General features: G+C 41.2%; 1 protein-coding gene across 1 annotated transcript in view; it reads right to left on the bottom strand.

Annotated features, from left to right (window-relative positions):
* REPS2 (RALBP1 associated Eps domain containing 2) overlaps positions 1 to 22,639 on the bottom strand; it is a gene marked incomplete at its 5' end in the record, with an annotated part of 62,258 nt that overhangs the window by 14,398 nt on the left and 25,221 nt on the right. The window contains 3 exons of the mRNA XM_009701156.1: positions 4,109 to 4,173; positions 17,343 to 17,479; positions 19,942 to 19,984. Coding sequence (XP_009699458.1) covers positions 4,109 to 4,173; positions 17,343 to 17,479; positions 19,942 to 19,984 — 245 coding nt within the window. The remainder of the gene's footprint in view (positions 1 to 4,108; positions 4,174 to 17,342; positions 17,480 to 19,941; positions 19,985 to 22,639) is intronic.

The following is a 22,639-nucleotide window of genomic DNA, read 5'->3' as shown; positions in this document are numbered from 1 at the left end:
GGGGACAAAGCTGGAGATGACAAAAAACACCTCCTAAAAAGTTAAAAAAAAAAAAAACAAAATTAAAACAAGCAAAGAAAAAGAGTGGAAAAGCTGTAACTATAGCATGTCATGGGAAGTGAGCAAGAGAGGTAGGGCACTGCCAGTGTCCTAAGTCTGTACAATAGCTTGCAGCGTATTAAATATTTATGGTCCGAAGAAATGGGGAAATTGATACAGATAAAATTATCCTTAAATCCAAGCACCTACTGCAGACTTGCTAAGTGTGAGATCCATTACTAGGGATTACAGAAGGTGTCAGTGAAGTTACACACAGGCATATACACAGCAGTAAAAAGGAAAACACTTCAAAATAACATATTATCCAAACCAAAACTCTAGTCTTTGTATAAGCCTGTTTCCACATATAATCCTTCCAAGTGTCCTTTATAGAATTTAGGCAAAACTTGAATTACTTACTTTCTTTAACAGGAAACCCCAGAAGGACAAGTGATGCACAATACCATTGCTCACCACCCGCTGACCGATGCCCAGCCCATCCCCGAGCAGTGATCAGCCCCTCTTGGCCAACTCCCCCAGTGTCTATACTGGCCATGCCGTTCTATGGTATGGAATATCCCTTTGGCTGGTTGGGGTCAGCTGTCCTGGCCGTGCTCCCTCCCAGCTCCTTGTGCCCCTCCTCGCTGGCAGAGCACGGGGAACCGAAAAGTCCTTGGCTGAGGGTAAGCACTGCTCAGCAAGAACTAAACCATCAGTGTGTCATCAACATTGTTCTCATACTACATCCAAAAACACAGCACTGTACCAACTACTGGGAAGAAAATTAACTCTATCCCAGCCAAAACCAGGACAGTAAGCAACGTGAATTGACAATTCTAATAAAGCATTGCATACTGCATTTCACATCTTACTGGAAACATCAATTCAAAATGGCTTGCAGTGAAGAGAGATACAGGCTGAAGCTTGGATTAAAAGATCACAAATTGGAGATAATAGTGTATCCATATTATATAAACTTGCCTTTTGTCCATCTTTATTAAATTTATTTACAGTCACCACAGGGACCTCAGATGAAAACACCACTACATCAGAGCAATGTCTGGTGAAAGCTCTGAGGAAAACTTGGGTAGTTTGTGGGAACTGATCCAAAGTTGATACAACGCTGACTTTGGCAATGGAGAAAAATGCCGAGGAGATGGAGCTACCACAGCCTTTTAGAGGTCATCGAGAAGAAAGAAACGCAGAGTTAATCCACCAACTCTAAAACTCGTCGTAGAGGTAGGAAGAGATGCAGCTGCACCCGTAAAGATGTGTTCCCACCAGAGGTGTGGAACAGCATGGGCTGGCAGCAGCAACCCAGAGCAGAGGAGCCAGCCCCACTCCTAATTCCCCATAAACCAGCCAAGTCCTCGCAGGATCCCAAGACTCGAGCCTCCCACAGTAAGCCTGTACATCCTCTGAGCTCTGGAGTCAAGGCCGCAGCAGTATTAGCTCTAAGTTTTACCTTCTCCCTCGTTATTCAGCTGACTGTACTATGGAGGTAGAGTTGGATGTGGACATCATTTACTAAGTTTGTGATATGACTAGAGTTTGGCACACTCTGAATAACCAGTGTTTCAATAACCTACCGAGCTTGATTACCTTGGAGGTTCTGACAGGAAAAATAATGTTTTCCTAAAGGTTGAGGCAAATTCTACTAAAAACAACAGCAACCCAGGACCAAAGTCAAGACGCCATTTCTATATTGCTATTTATTAAGCTCACAGAAGGACTTCTGCTCCACTGAAATGTAATACCTACCCCTTGGTACCTCTCTTTTATGCACTTTGGCCTTTACATCCCATGAGCCCTTTAATCTCACTCTAAAGAGCCAACTGGTTCAGCCTGCTTCTCAGCCATCCACAGAAAACTCAGTCCTCAGAAGAAATTATTTCCCTCTCCTCCTCCATCAACTGATTTCCAAAGCTGAGCCAAAATAACCACACCATGAGCATACTTATATGGTGTACAGCCACCTGAAATATGGGGGGTTCGCTTCATTTCCAAGCTACATTTGTCGTTCACAGTGCTTAACTGTGGGCATATAGCAAAATGTCACGGTAATAAAAACGGGATTTTCAATAACACTGTTGAAAAATAAGTTAAAACAGAAATTTAAGATGAGTTTGGTAAATCCTGAAAGAGGAAAAAGCTGAATGTGTCATTTCAGCATTATAGCTTTTCTTCAGTACTTGATCCTGCTGCAGTGTTGAAAGCAGATCCCTCCCCTCCAACTTCTTCATGCTCTTTAAATCAAGGGCCCCGCTGGAGTAATGTAATCCATATGCCTACTGTTGCTTACGTGCTACTCACAAGGGTCACCACAGCTGAATTATGACCCCATCACACACACTTCCCTACTGTCTTGTTACCTTTATCACAGAAAGGCACGCTTGGAGATAAAATAAACAACGTGACAAGCGTGAAGTTTATTATGTTTTCGAGAACCGGTTTTACGTAGACTTTTGCTAGATGTCAGAACAAGAATATTTTGATGATGCATTTGATTAAAAATCTTTAAAAATCATCAGAAAGAAATTAAGTAAATGTAAGTGATGTGTGTAAGCAAAGCATCAGCTATATATTCATGACTGAGTAGACACAGAAGTCACTTTTTCTTTCAGAAACCAGACTTTTGTATTGGAGAGGACTGGATCAAGAATTTCACATGAGAATCTTCTTGTGTTTATTGTTTTAGAAAGGTCCTATATTCTGCATGGCCCAGTGTAGGATGAGCAGTCGGTTCAGTATTTGTGACTTGGTAAGGAAGCTGCTGGACATAACACAAATAAATTAACATCTCTCCTCACTGCCCTGCTAAGGAAATGCAACTCTTTCACAGGACAAGAAAATGAATAATTAGCAGAACCTTGCTTGAAAACAATGAGTTGCTTTTTTTTCCCCCCTATGAACAGGATTTGTTGTATTTACTGCTTTTTCTGATGGCAGCAGTGCACGGAGCCGGCACGCCATGGTAAGTCCAAGCAGCAGGAGGAGGGTCGGCGTGGGATGCAGCTTAGATTGCGATGGGTGCACTAAGGAGCACGTGGTGTTAGCGGTGTGGCTAAGGCCAATACTGACTGGGGGGGGAAGCATGCAAGCTCAAACCAGAATGCTCTACAGTCCTCAAGGTAGAAGCTAGCTGCACTCAGATGCTAAAAAGGGCTGGGGAGAGGAGGAGAGCAACAAGCTGCTGGTGGAGCTGTGGGTGGCAACAAGCCTTTTATCATTTCTGTCTTAAGCACTGTGCAGCAGGAGGTGTTCAACAGCAGACTCTTAAGAGCAGGTCCAAAACTCAAGTGAGGACTGTTCCTGGCCCAAGGAAGGTGTCTCACCCAGTTTTTCATACGTAATGGGCTGTTAGCTTCCCTGTGGACTTGTTTTCTATGACACACTTCACCTAAAGGAGTAATACGTGAAGTATACTGCTGCCAAAGACTTAACAGAGCCAACAAAAGAACAAGATGCTGATCCTCCACCATTTCCTAAAACATGAAGAAGTATCTGGATGCAGATACACATGATTTAGTCAATTTGTATTGTGCTGTGGTTGCGTGATGCTCTAAAAACAAACAAAAACTCATCCAAAAAGTAAAACAAAAATATACCACTAATGGTTTGAAACTTAACAACATAACTGACATGGCATTTGCTTCCTTCCAGCATTATCTTTTAAATCCATGGGTGAAATACACTCTTACATGCTATGGCTCCCTTAGCAGGTGCCCTCTGAGCATTTGAAGCTTGAGAAGCAAATAGCAGGTATCAAGCTCATGCCTTTCAGGCATGAAACTCTTATTAGTAGACTAGCCTTACTAGCCTTTAATTTACAGTTTTGTCTAGTGGGTGCACGTCAGCTCCACTACAAAGAGATTTTATGAGTCTGTAATTTGAGAGTGCAACAGACTAATGAAGAAGCACATGTAGGGAACTGCGGAGCAAACTGCAGATTTGCATTAACTTGGAAGCAAGAACAACTGCCCTGTCCAGGCCAACTTGTGCTAACCACTGCAACAGTAACATAAATAGGCAAATAATACACAGTAAAGTGCTAAAGCTTTGTTCATACCTGAGATACAGAAGGTCGAGGGGGCAGTGCAGGTGGTGGAGGGGGCAACCAGCCAGACCTCACAGCTGAACAGTGAGAAAAAAGAAGATGATTAAAAAAAACAAATAAACAAAACCACATTAATTTAATTCCAAATAAAGCCAGAATAAACTTTCCATGATAATTCCTAGTGAAGAGGCAGTATTCAACATTTCAATAACAGAAACCAAACTTGATCTTCATTGGGCAAAACCTTGTTTGAAGTAACTTCATGAGTAACTTCATTTAACTGCTGTAAAAACCCACAATGTTACAATAAAAAGCAGAGATGGAAGCCAGTCAGCCACAAAAGCTGTAGCTAAAGCAATCCAGTTCTAGTTAAAGAACCCCAGAAACAGTATCTACTTGTCCTTGGGACTTTGCTCTTTGTCATTAACGTTATTGCCTTTTTTCAAAGTGATGCTTTAGCATCCAATGTAGACACTGGTATTCACTCCAGATAAAACATACTATGTGATGGAGTGCAGCATTAAAAAGAAAACCTCTGCCATGGAATTAATAGGATAAAAGTCTAAGCGAACCAAAAAGAAATCCGCTTCTTTGGCTTTATGCTTTGTATTTGCATGTTATTACTCACTGGAGGTATTCTGGAGGGAGGAGGAGGAATAAGGGGAAGAAGACAAATCCTAATGGTTAGTTCAGGCTCCTTTAACGTAACACAATGTCAGCTTGTAGCTGGAGCCAGCACAAAGGGAGGGTAACAATCACGTAGGTCCAGTCACTGTATTTCTCCGTTGCCTTAAAATACCTAAAACTCAGCATGGGACAAAACTACAGGACAGACGATGGGTTCCAAAGGCAGCTGCAGAGAGAACTAGGTCAGGACAGAGACACCAACCAGGACTGGTGGCAGTCCGTCGCCTGGTTGCTCTCCCCAGGCTCCTGTCGCACTGACTGCTCGGCACTGGCAAAAACACCAGGCAGTCCACCTTGCACTGGTGGTTCTCTGTATAGCAAAAAAACCCCAACAATATTAAACTTAGAAATGCCTTTTACCACAATAATGCTAAGCAAGGAATTACACTTACACACTTTTTACTGCCATACACATTTTTAAAAGCCACAAAGACCATTACGAGCCTTGTTATAGCTTAGCCATTTACATATTTTATACACCAAAGTCTAAAAACGTCCACATGGTTGAAAATATGAAGACAAAAGATACTAACCATTAAGGACAACAGTGACCTGAGAGTAAAAATGTGTAGGTGAAAACATTGAGAATAGTCATATTGACTACGTAGAGTTCCAAAGAGGTTTATAATACATTGGGGTTTTTTTATATCTTGTGTTTCATCATCTCTTGAACCAAAATGAAGCCTAGTATCACTGCACACAATGCCAAAGTGAGAGGCAGAACAATTAAAACCCAACTTAAGTTAAGCAAGGGAGCCACTAACATACCTAGAGGTGTAGGAGAGATTTGGAAAAACACGGTCATTAGGATCCTTTCTCTCGTGTTTATTTAATTCTTTTTATAAGACCACCGCAATACCAGCATGATGTCGTCACGACATTCTCCATCTCTGTGCAACTGATCTTCAGAAAGGAAGAGTGGAGTAAGAAACCTTCCTACTTTCCTGAAGTCTGAACTTCAGGTTATTTCTTCATTTATCTGAGCACTGGCAGTGGCTTTAGCAATTATGGCTAGTAACAATATTGGAAAACACCATATACCTCAAACACCAGCACTCCGTAGGTCCGTCAGCAGCACACTGTCATAGCGGACAAGTATATATGCTCAACATATGTTTATCTTCAGGAAACCCTATCAGAGCTGTGCTGCAACGCTCCATGGAAAACACCTGCATGCACCCTACCGTCCCACCACCACCAGCAATCATCACTGTGAGGGATCATCTCTGCCCTCCAAACAGCTCTGATGTCATGGGGGAGCACAAATCACATGCACTTCCTAACAAGCCCCCGGCACCCCAAACATGAAGCTATGGAGCACATCGCTGCCACAAGCATGGGAGTCCCTGGGAAGGGGCACGTGGGGCCGGGGTCAGCGGTGCTGTGGGCAGGCACCGGCCCCAGTGGCCCCCTTGACCCTTCCAAATATACATAATCCCTTCCAGGGCCCATTTGTTTTTGTATTTGCAGGTTTACGCTCCGGCAGGCCCTCAAAAGCTTTACTGCAAGAGCCGCATCCATTGAGAACTTGCCTCAACTTCAGCTCTGGAGGATACAGCACTTACTGCCCTTGCTCCCTGATTCTTGAAACCCAGCGATGCACTTGCGAAAGCAGCAGTGTAGTCTTTATGCAGAAAGGCGCAGGGTTTGCTGGAAAAGCATCTCCTGAAGTGGTTGCACATACTGGGAAACTCCACAAGTCTCCTGGGATTTGGCCCACAAAATTCCAAGGGGAAAAATAATTTTTCCATAAGTTGGTCAAATTAAAAAAAAAAAACCAAAACAAACCACACAAAAAACCCATCCCCAAAAACCTGCCTCTTCAGCTCCAAAATACAACATACATGAGTTTAGCATTATGGAAGTTAGATGCTTACACCATGTGCATTTGACCCAGTTTCCTCTTTTCAATCCTGCAAATTCTAACTGAAGCTACTCATGAAATATTCTTTTGCTGTTGCAGAACATCTTTGGCCTGTTGTTAGAAAGAAATCATGCTTATGTGAGCACAATTGCTAGACAAAACTTAGTTGACTTTTGAGGACTCATACCAACTTACAAAAAGCCCTCACTTTTTTTTTTCCCCTACAGGGCAATGAAAAAAAAAAATTGAATGACAGATGCTGCACGCTTCAGCCTTCTCTAGTGTCACTACCCTAAAAGAGGACAGCATTAACAGATACTCAGAGGTTTTTAATGTGTATCATCAGGTGACTTGTACTATTAGGCTATTCCAGAATACCTTCCTTCCTGGGAGACTGCCCCGCACAGATCCGCTCTTACGGTTAGAGATGGCATCACTACTACGTTAGTTCTCAAAGCAAACACAAATACAGGCGGAGGTCTGGTTCCCAAATGAAAGCAAGTACCCCAGGACCGAGCAGCAAACAGACAAACGTCCTACGCCCAGGTGCACACCTCAGAGCCTGGATGAGCTGCATGCCATTGCTCTTTGAAAACAAGCCTTCACACCCTGCGCAAAAGCAGAGGGAGCGGGATGGGTCTGGCACAGGTCGCCTTGTTACCCAGCAGCTTGCGGGCATCCAGACCACGGCAAGCCACAGAAAGCCAGCCTCAGAGACAGCACTGTGGGAAGGCCATACGGGTACCAGTAAAACAGATTTAAGTATATCCAGTATCCACATCACGTTTTCCTGTAAATGACAGCATTTTCACGCACTAGTTACTCTCACAAAGACAGTGATAAGGCTTTTGGTTCAAAAAATCGCAGCTCTCTACTTAGCAAGTTTACACTTTAAGGCAGATTATCTGCACGGAAAGCTTCCAGGATCATTCTTCTGCCCTATGTTGGCAATCACAAAGGTCTCATAGCACTAACAGGACACCACACTAGATTTAAAAAAAACCCAAACAAACAGGTTTTCCAATCTGAAGCGAGATTAATATTTTAAAACAAACCCCAGGCTGTAACCATACACTCTGAGAACAAGCCACGCTGTCCTATCTGGCCACACCGCTCTGCCTCCAGCCTCCCTAGCAGAGAACACAAACCCTCAGCGCTTTCATGACCCACGGCAGTGAAAAATACCAATCACAAAAATAACAGAACGGGATGGTTGGACGGGGCCTTAAAGCTCATCTCGTTCCAACTCCCTGCCATGGGCAAGGACACCTTCCACCAGACCAGGTTGCTCCAAGCCTCATCGATCCAAATAGCTCCTTTACTTGACTTACTTGAGCTAGGAAGAGGAGATCAAGGAAAAACAAGAAATTAGCATAGTCCAATCAGACCAATGGGAAGTAAGTCTTTAGCTCACCAGGCACAGCAGCAGGGGAAGATGCCAAAACTAGGGTGGAAGAAATCTGGGCCCTTGGGATCCTTTAGAGCAACCTGTAAGAGCAACGTGCTGCCCCTCTCTCACCCAATGATAGCCATTTGTCCTCTTGGTTTTTAGCACTGAAGAAAATTGCCATAACACACTGAGTTTCTGAATGCATGCTATTTTTTAAAGTTACTGGAACAGCAGCATATAAAACTACACTTCCTGAAACGCTTCCATGTCAGGTATTTATTTCCATTCTTTGCAGCAGTCTTCTTTCTTGGTTTTGTATGTCTATCACCTTACCCTGGGTATTGCCTCAGATAAATTAAAGCTTTGGGTGAAAAAAATTGTAGTCCTTTTTTCTCATCTGAATTGAATACATACTTCAGCAGTGTCCTGAATGCTGGTTTTCCTGGGTCAAGGGCCAGATACTGCCTACCAAAGAGGCTGACCTCATCTCACATCAAAACCCTACACACCCTTCATCCCACGATTAAAAGGGCACTCGGGGTCTGGCCGCTCCTCTTGTTTCGGTCACCGTTCCCACAGAGAGCAAGAGGTCTGTGGGTCTCAGCTCACACAAAGGGTGCAGCCTTAACCAAACCCAGCCTAAATCCAGGCTGATGTGGATCCAGATGGCCTAAATCCAGGTTCTTGCTTCTGTTCTGTTTCCCTCGCCACCACCACCCCTTCTGCAACTGGGAGGGGACCATCCAGGGACTTAAATTGGGAGAAAACTCTGATAGGGATCCTCGGTAGATTTTGGCTGATGTGTTTGGTACTTTTCAAGAGGATGCTACAGCACTGTTGGATCAAGGGAGAGGCTGGTTGCACGGCAGATTTACATCAGTTTACGCTGCTTCAGAGTGCTTAGCTCCCAGATCAGGCTTAACAAAAGACCAACCAATTCATTTTATCAGGAAGCAAAGGAGCCACAATACTGAAAACAGTTCAAAAAAAAGATAAGCCAACAGCATGAATTATTCTTCAGTTCCCCAAACCACCCAAGGCTTTCGTTCCTTAGGCAGCTTGGGAAGGCGGCGTTTTCACCCTTCCACTCTGATGCTATTTCAGAGAGGTTTACAGAACATTTCTGTGGTCTGCCTTTGGCAACAGAAGCAGGAAAAGCGTCTAAGCCGGTTTCTGTTTACCTCCGTCTTACAAAACTTCCCTTTTTTCCACTGAAATTGGTACTTGGATATCCCATAATACTGATACCATTCTCTGCACTCCTTCATTTGTTTACATTCCTGACAACAGCATTAGTAAGGTGATAGTGAAATAACTATTTTTCAAGAGACCTGATTTATTAATTCTCACTACTATGTCTGAAAAAAGTTGCAACAAGAAAAAAAAAATTAAAGCTGTAGCCAGGAATGTAAATTTAATGAAGGATTCTGGTACGGTGGTTGTGAAATATCTATTTATCCAGAGATCTGTTTCAGCAATTCTTACTAAATGTCTCCTCAGAAGGTAATAGCAATGCAAAAAAAAAAAAACTATTTTAGACTCCCGATATTAATTTTGTTATCAGGTTTGTAGAAACCATTACCAGCACCAGAATAACCTCTCTTCTCACAGTTAGTTTTGGGAACGTGCTCAGCAGCAAAGCTACATGCATCACAGCGAGTGATACACACGCCTGATGTCAGACACACTCGTTACAGGCGTGTTTCATGTGCTAATCATACACAACATCATTCGTACCTCAATTGCATGCAAAATTATTCAAGTACTTTCCACGTAACTAGGAAGAGACACGGCCAGACCTTAAGCTATTAATACTATTAACTCACAGGCGTGACTTCATTTAGGACACTGGTGTGCTTACATATTTGATGGGTCACTTTCAAATCAAACAAATAAGACACCATTAGAGGTGGTTTTTTATGATGTCTTTTTTTTTTAATGCCCTATCCATGAAATTCAGCAAGTAAAACCTATAAAATCGATTTTTTTTTAAACACCTATTTTCTGTTTTGTGTCATACATCCACAACATCTGTATTTTTAACTTCCTGTCCCTCATTTTCCCCTAAACCATTTCATTTTCTAGTCACTGTTTTCTCTACCCCTTCCTTTTCTGTGTGTTTCTATTCGGGGACTGTTTCTCCCTCCTCCCTCAAACAAAACTCATCATTTTGTTCCTTCTCACTTCACATTTAGCTTCATTCTCCACCCACAGGGAGGCAGAGTCACTCCACCTACCTCCCAAAAATCCATGTTCCCAGAGCTTCACACCTCTAGAGATCCCGGTGGGAGTGCTGGAGGCTCCGGCACCCGTTACCATTTCCAACACTGATCAACTCAGAGCAGGCACACGGGAGCTGGGAAGAGTAGTGGGCTACCAGCCACCACCCTGCCAGTCCCACTTCTTGAGGACATCTGCATCTCCAGAGTCTCCTGGTAACTTGCTCCCTGTTCCACATGAAAAATAGAAGATCCTCTCCTCTTTAACCTGGAAAGCTGTTCTACGATGGACCAACATTTTTTCATGGAACAGAGTAACCCACATGGGATCATGGGAATAGGTCATTGGGGCTGGTAGGGCCAGTCAGGAACATTTCAACCTTAACTTTCAGTAGAAGAGATCAAAATTTCACTTTTAACAACCTGCAACAGAATGAAAATAGACTGTAAACTATTCCTCAATCCCAGAAAGACATAAGCTAAGATTAGAAAAATGGGAAAAAATAATTTAAAAGCAGTTCCATTTACATGAATTGTCAAGAAACAGTTACACTTGAAAGGCTTGTAAGATTTACCCCAATTTGCACACAAGTACTCTCTGGACTCAGACCTTAAATATAAAAATTTAAAAATCTAAAAAAGCAGAAATAAGTTACCCCATCAGATTCCTATCATGTAATAATCATTCATCCATTCATGTCCTCACTATTTTCTCCACCCTATTCAACCCTAATTATGTCCTTGTCCAGTTGGGCAAAGAAGTAAGTTACATAGTTGTAAACACATAAATCCTTCATAAAAAAATTCTAAAAGGGTGAGAGGCGTAAACCTCTTACATTCAAATCAGAGGGAAGACATTCATATTTTATTCAGAATAAGCTCAGTTCAATCATCACATATATCCTGAAGGGGAACAGCACTAGAAGAAAACAGCAGCTCCTGCAACGGATCAGGGGCAGAGTCTCAAAAGTGTTAAAAAAAAATCTATTATCTGCTTCAAAAAAATGTTTTTGCAACATTTATGCTAAGAAAGCATTTCACAGTATTTTCATTGCAGTGATACAGTGCCGGAGAGCAGTACAAACAGCAGCTCAATTTTGTGTTCTCTATGGTTTATGCATAAAGACATTTTTAATTTAAATTGCAATTGTTGTTACAACCTTTACAACTAAAGATATTAACTTCACTCTACTCTTAACTCAATGAAGCTGGCAACATTAGAGCTCTTGTATACCATGCAAATGATATTCAGTGAAATGACATATTTTGCGGATGGTATTTGCCAGTATCACAATGCTAAAATAAGGGTCTTTCAGAATTGTCATCTTCCTAGTTTAATGTTTTAATCTGATTAATAAACACAACACAGTAACACGCAAGACAGCATAGTACTACAGCATGTGTAAAATCCAGCCCATGAAAGCAGCTGGCTTTTACTAAATCAAGACTAATAAAAGAGCAATGAGAGGAAGGGGTCCTGAAAATTAATTACTTAAATTCACTGTGATCTGAATTCAACATAAAAAAGGACACTACTATTTGAGGTTCCCTTTGTCACATCACCTTTGAACCAAAAAGTTAGTAGAGAAACATGTACTTATGGTAACACAAACAACATTATCCCCTGTATAACCTCTTAAAAGCTTACCTTTAGTAACTAAGACTTGCAGACAGCTAACCTTAACAGATACAGCTATTTCCTAGCAAATACAATTAAGCAAAAAAGAATACAGAAGATAATGTAGTATTCATACTTATCTAGGTTACGTTGGGCAGGTTTTTTAGTTCCATGTGCCCAAAAGGGGAAGTCAGCTGCTTTTGGCTCACTAAGTTAAAAATAAGATGCAGCTGAAAACAGCTGGAAACAGTATTAGGGTAACTATTTGGACCTGTTTGCATCAAAATGTGTATGACAATGGAGCAACGCCCACTTTAATTCTCCAAATCCTCTTTCCAAATTATAGAACTGTTTTATTTGATATGTGGACTGGAAACATTCAGAAACACCTAAAATTTGGCTGTGGTTGGGGAAGTATGAAAAACGAAAGACATCTCAACACAGAAATCTCCACACTTGGCAAATAAAATCCACCAAGCCTGTACATTCAAGGAAAGGTTGTGTTAATTGAATGAAGTAATGAGGGTTTGATGAAGTAAAGGAAGTGAGAGTCTTTTTCAAAGGTACGAAAAAGAGGATAAAATGTGATGCTGAACACCAGTATTCCTCTAGCACTAACAAAAATGAAAGGATGCAGAAAGAAGTTTGTACTGACTGACTCTTACGATAAAAGTACCACTTTAAACTGCGTGGGAAACGTGTGTATGAAGGAATACACAAGTGACACGGGGACACATCTATATCACTTATGGGAACGCTGATGCACACCAGTAAATCTGTTCCCTTGTTCCTTTTCTGTGAACATTACATTTAGAGCAGAGGGGATGTTTTCTTGTTTGGCAGCCAACACTAGCCCAGCAGAGATAAGTAGAGGTTACAGATCAGACTGCAGTTCGGAAAACATCACCCATAACAGAAACACTGCCCTTACAATAAACACCTAGTTGTATTTCCTCCTTACCACGTGTGGTGCTTAACACCTCACATTTTAAAAGGGAGAAAAAACCCAAAACTACTAGCCTCACCTTGCTGGCTGGAACCAGCACCCCTGAAGGAGCGAATCCAGGTTACAGTGAGTATTTGCTTACAAGCCGACATAAGAAATGGTGCCTGCATTCTCCATGTTCTTCACCGCAGGGACAGCTGCAGCGGGGAGGGGGGGGGAGGTTCAAAAGCAAACGAGTGCTGAAAACCTTCAGTCCAAAATTAATTTATAAATAGTTATATGGCTGTTTTGATCAATTACAGAGATACTCAATCTCCTTCCATATCAGCACGGAGCTATGCTGTTTATGACAATTTCGTTGTTTCATCAAAGCAAATTCTCTTTTCCAAACAAGTATCTTTTGTTCAACAGAACTGTTAATTAAAAGAAGCTACGCAATTCAGAAATGAAACTAAATGGGAAATGAAATGTGTTTCAGAGGCATCTGTATCAGTCTAACAAGACCCAGACTGCTGTCACTGCCTATAATTGCCCAAAAGTAAATTCTTCAGTAGTTGTTGTGTGCAGAAAATGTAACTGAGCAAAACGCCAGAAGTCAATGGATGCATTTGGGGGTTTTAATACTTAAGCTGGGACTTGCCCCAGTCCCAGAGTTACTCCGAGGCAAACCCTAGCTTACAGCTGCTGAGGGTAAAAGAGCTGGGGATCTTGCTGCAGGATCACCGACCTCCCAGCTGCACCAATTTTGGCCCCCTCAATACCTGCTCCTTCACCCAGGTCGCAGCGAGGGAGCACGAGGAGCCCCAGAGAGCAACTAATTCTGCAAATGACCTTTGTGGACAGTGCAGGAAAGCTTTGTGGGCCACAGGTTCCCAAGTCTTTACTCTTGGCTTGTATCCGACTAGACAGTGGGCCAGAGAAGAAATGAAGATGTAAACCAGATCATGTATGCATTTAAACTGACATTTTTGTTTCTACTTAAAACCTGCTGTTGTCTTTCTGGGAATGTATAAAACCTAACCATGTGTTTTCTTAATACGTACATAGGCCAAATGCCAGAGGTTATATAGTCAACATAAAGAAATACATTGAGAATTTAGCAGTACTGAATTTTTCTCAGATGCTAACGTAAGGACTACCTCATTAAAAAAAAGAAAGAAAAAGAAGAGATTTCTGCCTCTTGACATCTCGTAACAGGAATTCACATACGGACATTTCAATGAGTGGGGCCTTTCAATAAGTTCTCTTGCTTTTTTTATGTTTTCCCTGGGTAACACTAGTTACGGCATCCCAGATAAGTGCAGCTATGGAGTGTGAATGAAGGTGCCTCCTTCAAGTGCAGTTATGTCACAATTCAAAAAATTTAAAGCACAATTTCTGTGGCTAAAGCATCGCTGGCCATCCCAGTCATCATGGATGAATGTTCTCTGTGTACACTGGCCAGGAGAGGGGCATCATAAGATGGCAGTAAACATGATACAGCAGCAGTAAATGTAAAACAAACAAAAACACACCCCAAAATGAAATAAACAAAAAAATGCTCCAAACCACTGATGGCTTTACAATTAAAGAAGTAATACCTATAGATCAACATGACCTACGAGGAATTGAAAAATAAAATTCAGTCCTACTGAGCACTCCTTTGCAGGTGTGGGAATAGATTATCCACCAAACTCGCAAAATCAGAATTATTTCTGAAGAAGAATTAGTAGGACAGAAACGAATTTACCAAAATGGGATTATTCTAAATCATGTTGGAAACACCCTGAAAGCTATTAAAATGGTCGATTTTACAGTCTGGTTTTCTGTACTGACACTAGGCAATACGGTGGTGCTAGAAGGGATGGTCATTCCAGCTAATTTTTGTGGTTCAGCTGTGACAATGAGACTATTTTTGAAAACCTAGGAAGGAAGGAAGGAAGGAAAGCAGGGAGAAAATGTAAAGCAAAAATTCAGTTGAGAGTGCATTCAGACAGAAAGAAATCAACTGACCTGTGGACAGAAACACATCAGATTCAATATTCATGCCAAGCTGTATTATCCCAATAGCCTAGAAACCTAAATAGTACATTGCCATCACGTCATCTATATTGTAAATCTGTAACTGTATCTTCTGATGGCAGATGGAAACTATTCTAACTTCATTTTTTACACTGTTAGCAGAAATAAGAATATAGCTTGTTATTATACAACTGTGTGCAATTTACTTCACACAAACATGCACACACTTTTCAGTGAGGCTCTTTGGTTTAAAGTGACAGTGCTCAATCCCTCTGTCTTCCTAAAAAACATCTTTCTAAAAAGTGCAAATTGCACCTTGATAAAGAGTTTGGCTCTGAAACAATGACCACTCCCTGAGGAAGAACTGTCTCTAGATGAAAAAGGTATCCAAAAATTAAGAGACTGGAATTTCTACTGAGAAGAAAGATCAGTAGGGAAAAGGATGAAAGAAAGGATGAAGAATAGTCAGGTGGTCAAAACAAGAGAAGTGGAATAAAAGAAAGCAGCTGTATAAAATCACATTATCAATAAGATTTTGCAGCATAACAACTATTGAGGGCTTAATGACAGGAAAGAGGGTGCACTCGTTTCTGAAAATATGACTTCCAATGCTGACATTTTACTTCAAAGCAGAGCAAGGTAAATGCATCAAGGTACTCGGGCACGCTGGGATGGGTTCATGTAATCCCCTCTTTCTGATGATGCAGATTTATTTGAGCTGGAACTCTTCTTTGGGTTAGACTACAAATTGTTTAAGTTCTTCCTTAAACCCTCCAAGGCTACAAATTCCTCCTTGTTCTTTCACAAGTATTTACATTTTTGACACAAAATAGAAGAGGAAAACCACCACCACCACCACAAACATTTAGTGTTGCCACCAGAGCAAAAAATTACAGGCCAGCACCCTGCAGGTAGAGGGGGAAGCTGAACCCCTGGGAGACTGTGCACATTTCTGCAATTTGGTAGCACACTATACTTCAGGGTTTTGTCAACCTAGAGCCAATTTTTGTTCCAACTATAAATAGCCGTAAATTTGAACCAAATATGATGAACAGTTTTAGGGTGACGAAAGCACTTTCTTGTGTTTTACTAGCAATCAACTGCCTATTCTTAGTTAATTGCCCCATTTCTAGTGAGGAAACCCTCCAAAAAGTATTGATAGGATGAATTATCCTTTCCTGCACTCATCATAAACACTTGTCAGTTTGTTAAGTTGCCCAGAAGAAACAGTTATGTTACTTCAAAAGTAATGGTGACTTTCAAAACGATCCTTTTCAAAAGCAAGATGTTAATTTTCATTCACAGAATGACTTCTTTTGAGAATTTACATTCTCCTTTCATTTGTGTTCCAAGAGAAACTTAAATCCAAGTTTATTTCCTTCCAGTTAGACTTTTTATCTCGAATGTGAGAGGATTTGCTGTCTTACAAAATGTGTACTTGTCTCTATTTGGGGTTTTATTTTGATGTATAATGGATGTAAAATTGAACACAACAGATCTCTGAACAGGAACCACAGTCACAAATCAGGAACTGCTTCTCTATGTAAGGTAGAAAAAAATAAAAACGTTTATTCCTATTGAGTTTCACTGTTCAACACACATAGCAGAACTCTTGAGTTCTCTCTGGTGTTTGCACAAAAAAAAAAAGTCCCATATAGCAAGAGGTGAAACTTTTCTACTCCAACAATCACATTAGAGAGCCCAGTTAAAACATTCCTTGACACAGTCAAACCTTGGCTTTCTTTGGAAGCATAAACATGACCGTGTTTAACCTAGTCCTTGAGTCAGATGATTGGTGTGCACCACACAAAGCTCTGGCCCGGTTCAAGGACACCGCTAAAGCACCGCGATGCCGGGTGACTGCTGCCCTGAACAAACAGCTCCTCTTCCCACCACTCGCTGTCCAAGGCGAGAGGAACGCTCAATTACTAACGTGCTAGAGAGCCATTTTCTTTCACTCTACTCCAGCTACTATTCTACATTTGCCTTCTTTCCCCTCAACATGCACCCGTGTCAAAAGAAATTACCCTTTCCTTCTACTCAAAGAAAGGTTTCTGATTGCCCCCACGCATATGGCAGACTTTAACATCAAAAACGCTTCCTTGCTTTCTCCCAGTTTAAACATTAAGGGTTTTCTTCCTGCTTCTGAACTCCCAGAAATAAATAGTAACAAAAATAAAACGTATTGTAGTTACTGATGAGAGTTGTCTAAACAGCCGGTCTAGTTATAAACAGTCACTGATGAAAGACTACCATATGTTAAGCTTCTCAATATCGTGCCAGAAAACATTATAATCACCTTAATTACGGCAATAGTGATTTTTTCCCCCCCTCAGTGGCAATGTAATCCATGAAAGTGCAACTACTTCTGTTCTGTAGTGTATTATTGCCTATAGCAAAGGCGAGCATATGCACGTACTGTCAAGCATTTGCACAAACAAATTTGTGCAACTTGATCTAAGTTGCCAAGTATGCAGCTAACCGAAATGCTCTTAAAAGGGGTAAAGAAAGCAAACTTCACCTTGTGTGTTTTGTTGAAATATTTTGTTAAGATCCAAAGAGGAAGCTCTGGAATGTGATTTCTGTGGCCTTGGAGGTGGTGTAGGGGGCTCTTCTCCCTTTTTCATGGCATCTTCTATTGATGTGCTAGAATAAGACCTAAGGAAAAATTAGAGAGGGAAAAAAAGGTAGAAAATATTTTATTTCAGAAAGTCATTTTAAACAACTACAGTGAACAGTACCTAAAAACGCACTGACCAGAACTCAGATTCATGGTTGAAATTCCTTGCCCTAATGACTAAAAGTGCTCCCTTTTAAGAAAACAGATTTATTTGGCAACAGAGGGAACCTAAGCGTCTGGAGAAAGGAACAAGTCATGCTTACAGGGCTAGCATTTTTAAGGCCTTTTATACCACAGCTTCAGGCCTCCTTACCTAACTTTAACTATCAACAGGATAATTGTAGCAACTACCTTGAATAAACCTGCCTTTCCCAACTGCAAGGGCAGTGTTTACATAGGTGTAGCTTCAACCTACCTCTTGCAAGTACATATTTTGTAATTTATAATATTCTAACTATTAGAATAAATTTTTCATAGCAAATAGTCACCGAATTCCACAAAACGCAGAAAAACTGAATGGCTCCACAGTGACCAAAACTGATCAAATACATGGCTCAGTACATCTTTCCAGGCCCTTCCACATTACATTAATCCCAATGCAGTGCATTTGCTAAGAATTTTGATTTTGCTGAACAGCGTCCAATATTTTTCAGCTGTTGTAGTTACCAGTTTTTCTGCAAGACTGAGAGCTTTGTTCAAAATGAGCACTGACAATGTGAGATGTTACACTTACTGTAACACATCACGCACGACAGGCAAGACCAAAAACACATTCGAGTAGAACAGAAATAACTCCCACTAATGGGAAACGGATCATTTTTTTTTGCCAAATAGGTGGTTGTTAGAAAATAGCTCTTTAGCGGGACAGGCATTTGGCAATGCAGACCCTATGTTTCTCATGTAAACTTTAATAAATACAGCAGTGAAAGCCATAATCACTTCAAAATTTACATGTGATACTAAAACCTCTGCTGATGCTGAATTTTTTGTCGTGGTACAGTTTTGAATCCCATAGCCTTATCATATCAGACCTAATGCAACCGTCCTGAAATAAATGGGAAAGCTTCAAATCAGGATCTTAAGGTTTTATACTTTTACTTTCCCTATTACTCAGCATATATTTTACCTGCATTAAAATTGTACAACCTAACAATTTGAGATTTTTCATTCTTTTTTTTTTTTTTGAAGATCGAGTAAGATTGCAGCTACCAGGCAAAAATACGCCTGCCCCAGCAGTGCCACCACAGAGCCCTGTGACAGTGCATCGTTGCTTGCAGCAGGCAGACATGGCCCCTAAAAGTCAGTTAGGAGTCAGCAGCTGAGAATCTGCACGGCTTCGGCTAGAAAGCCAGGCTCCAGAGCGGAGAGCTGTAACGGACTCGAATTGTAGCATCTGGCGGTCAGGCACACCTGAAGACCGAGACCTTTGAAGTTACAGAGCCCTCCAGGCACAGCAGAAGGTCCGAATTCAAGGATGTGCTCAGGAATATTTAGTCTCAACTTCTGCATTGAAGCAGTGACATATAGTCAGACGCGAGACAGTCATGTGTGATGCAGCAGTCAAATTCAAGTGACTTTTTTTCAAACTTGTTTAAGCATTTGATGTTTTATGCATTTTTACATAAAGTATTTTTTGCACATTTGCAATTTATGATTCAGTAACACAGCAAGAAAAATTAAAACCATACAAAAACTAGAAAGCTTTGGCTAGCAGCAGAAAAACAGCACGCAAGACACTTCAGCCTTCCAGAATGTAGGTCCTAAGAACAGAAGGATTTGAATCTTTGTTCACCATGGTTATAGCTGATCCTGTCTTATTAGCAGGCTTTGACACGCTTGTAAGGAGGGAGCTCCTGATTATACTCTCATTACCTCATTAAAAATAAAAGCAGCCCTCTAACTAGCACCAAAAAAAAAAGTTTGACGGTGAATGCACAATATGGCTATATAGCAGAATGGTGAAGAGCCAAACCCAACACGTAATCCATTTATACACAGTATTTTCTGGCACAGGTTTCCCTTTTCTTTCAAACATCAGAATTCAGCAGGTGTCATTTCTAGTGCACAACAGCGTAGGTCCGTAAGTCCTTCCATTGCACGCCAACCAGCCATAGTCAAGTACACGCACGCCAACAAAAGGCTTCACTCACCTGCGCCCGAGGGCTGAGCTACTACTGCTGTTTCTGTGGGAGCCTCCAGTGTCTCCCTCCATATGCAACCACTGTGAAGGGTTCAACAGCACAAAATTCCTGAGAACAGTCGCCGCAATGGGGTGGAAGTCCCAGTGCCTTATGGCCAGAAATCACAGCGCCCTAGGGCAGTACTTACGTAGGCTCTATAGCTTACAGATCCCTGCCCAGTAACTCTGTCTGCTCTGAGCTGTACTTCCAGCACCACACCAATTAAAAATAATTTTTACAATGCAACATCAGTTCTTATGCCTTGTGTGTAACACCAGAGGAACATATATCTTCTCCTGAAATAGAAATGAGAGCAGTACCTGGATCGTGGTCTGGCTTTAAGTGCATGAGATTCCTGAGCAGCTGGAACAGAAAAGAAAATAGAACCGCTAAAACATCATATTTTACATAAACGCCTTTAGCTGCAGAATCAGGGTTCATTAAAAATGTGAGTGTTGCAAATGTGGATGTGAGAGCGTGCTCATCTTACGTGAGCAATGGGGACTGATTTTCACTTCTCCTTCCCCTTTGTTTCTGTAGTGTATGAATGTCCTAAGAATTCAAAAGCCCCCATGTAGTCAGAGCTTCACCTTTTAATTTTAATTTGGTTACCAGAAGGCAGGAAAAGCAATAGGTCTGACAGCTCTGACCTGTACTCCTGGATGTAGTTGTGACAAAGCAATACAAGAAACAGCATAAACTTGCCACAGAAAATATCTTACTCCTAGTCCAGATATCTATCAGTTGTCCTGCTGCCCACAGCACAGAGGTTTATGTCCTTCCTAAATACTTCAACTAATTAGTATAGACAACATCGTCTTACCACCCATAAAACAAATTTAACACATCAGGTTGAGACTGCTTCAGCATCAGGAAGGAAAGACATGTGCAGGTTGTACAGGCTTACTGTCGGCCAAATACATTTCTAGCAATGTAAAAATCTGTTTCTTTTATTTGGATGAATTCCAAATATCCTGCCACATGCCGGTTTTACATGATAGGAAAACACCACTGCTGACTTATCTTCCCTGGGTAATTCCTTGAGGCTCTTCCTTGGTTTACATAGTCTTTTTGTGACTTTTCTGTTACCTTCCTTACTAACATCAGATAATTTTGAGAAAACATATTTGTGTGATTGCTTTCAAATTCAGCCCACTGAGATATCCTCAAGGTATTACAGCAGCTTCAATGATCCCAATGCACACACGCAGTGAATCCTCGTACTTTTCCCCATTATTCTGCTAATCAAGGTACAACACTTAAAAGAAGCAAGTACACTGGGGAGGGGGAAAAAAAAAAAAAAAAAAATCTCAGTTTCTCGCTTCCTTCAGATATATGCCTAGTTCCAAGTCAGACATTTATCACCAGCTACTATACAGCACTACCTGAGAATACAACAGATCCTCCGAAACACGGAGCAAGAGCTCCGTGCGGTAGCTGCATGTGGCAGCAGCTGGCAAATACTGACTTTTTAACAGCTGGCACTGTACTACTGCCCAGACCCTCCGAGGAGGCTTTAGGCTCACAGAAGACGAGTATGGCACGTGTATAGCCACGCACTACTTCTTCATAAAAGAAACTGCTTTTAGGGTCACGCAGTGCTAGTTGGTGCTTTGGATGGAAAAACCTCAAATGCAGCTGGCGGTGACACAAACGACCACTTATAAACGGAGTTTTCGTAGGTTATTGTCACCACCAAACTGGCTCACAGTCATTCCAGACTTCTGTGCAACAAACTCCTCCGAGCAGCTAAAGGAGGGAGAGGGAATTATTATCAAAATATGCCGTGGTGATAACCCTCCTCCCTCTCTCAAACTCCCAGAGAATACAACTTCAGACACTGCTTCCCTACAGCCATATGACCCAATTTTTCCAATGATGAAATTGCTGATTATTAAATTACATGCACAATTATTAAATATATGCCACTTAGAAATAGGAAGTATAAATCCTTTCCAAGCTAAGCCATGTTTAAGAACCTTCAAATTTTCCTTCTTTTATGGAGACTGTAATTCTGTTCATACTTCTTTTAGAAAGCCTTTTGTCTAAAAACCTGCAGGTAAAACTGACATTCAAACTCTCCAAGGACATCTTGGTGAGGTAAACAGGAAAGCACACAAGGAAGAGACAAACCCGAAATGACTACTAATAAAAAATTACAGCAGGAGAACACTACTGCCAAGGATTTTCTTTCAAGCTTTTAAAAAAATCAGGAAATTCAAGGCTACAATTACACAATACCCAGACTTAGCTTTACCTTTCAAAAGAAGTAGTATAATATTAAAAAAAAAAATCATAAAGCCGGTAGTTCATTATTAGGACATACAAATCATTGTGGCAGGATTTCCATAAAATGTGCAGTTATTTTGGCACGCTCAGTTTGTGCGTACTTTGTGTCTGAGGTGCAGGTTTATACACAGACACGACATAATCATTCAAGATAATACAAAACTATTTATCCAGTCCATGAATTTTCCATATTTCTATTGCTGTGGATACATAAGCCTAACTTAGATGAAACTGATAAAAAGTTAAAGCTGTTGAGTAAATTAATTACATTTATTATTTACGTTTGTATGATTCCTGGAGTAGTAGAGCCTGATGAACTGAACAGCTTGGTCTGGACTACGTGAAGTCATATATGATCATGAACTCTTATTTATTCATTCACAGGAGAGTGTGAAGGTGCCGGGTTTGGGTGTTTAACAGCTTCCACACCCCTCTTCCAATACAGCTTCATATTAACACTCCAGAGGATGCAGATTCAGTAACTTTGGGCTGTAGCCTAATGCCTCATACAGAACTGGTGCCTCTCTGCTTTACAGCCTGAAGATTGGATGGAATATCGTACCATAGAAGGTGTAAGTATGCCACATTGCTAAAGAAAAAAAACAAAGAATTCCCCACTAGTCTAAATCACCCCCACTAGTCTAAATCACCCCCACTGACTCTTTTCTTCATGGTGGCCTAGGTAGAAATTTACTATTTAAAACCTTGCAAATTTGGTCCTCAATCCTT

This window comes from Cariama cristata, unplaced genomic scaffold, assembly GCF_000690535.1.
Source record: "Cariama cristata isolate BGI_N322 unplaced genomic scaffold, ASM69053v1 scaffold28275, whole genome shotgun sequence".
NCBI classification, from domain to species: Eukaryota; Metazoa; Chordata; class Aves; order Cariamiformes; family Cariamidae; genus Cariama; species Cariama cristata.
The sequence above is the reverse complement of the archived record's forward strand: the minus strand, read 5'-3'. Positions and strand labels throughout refer to the sequence as shown.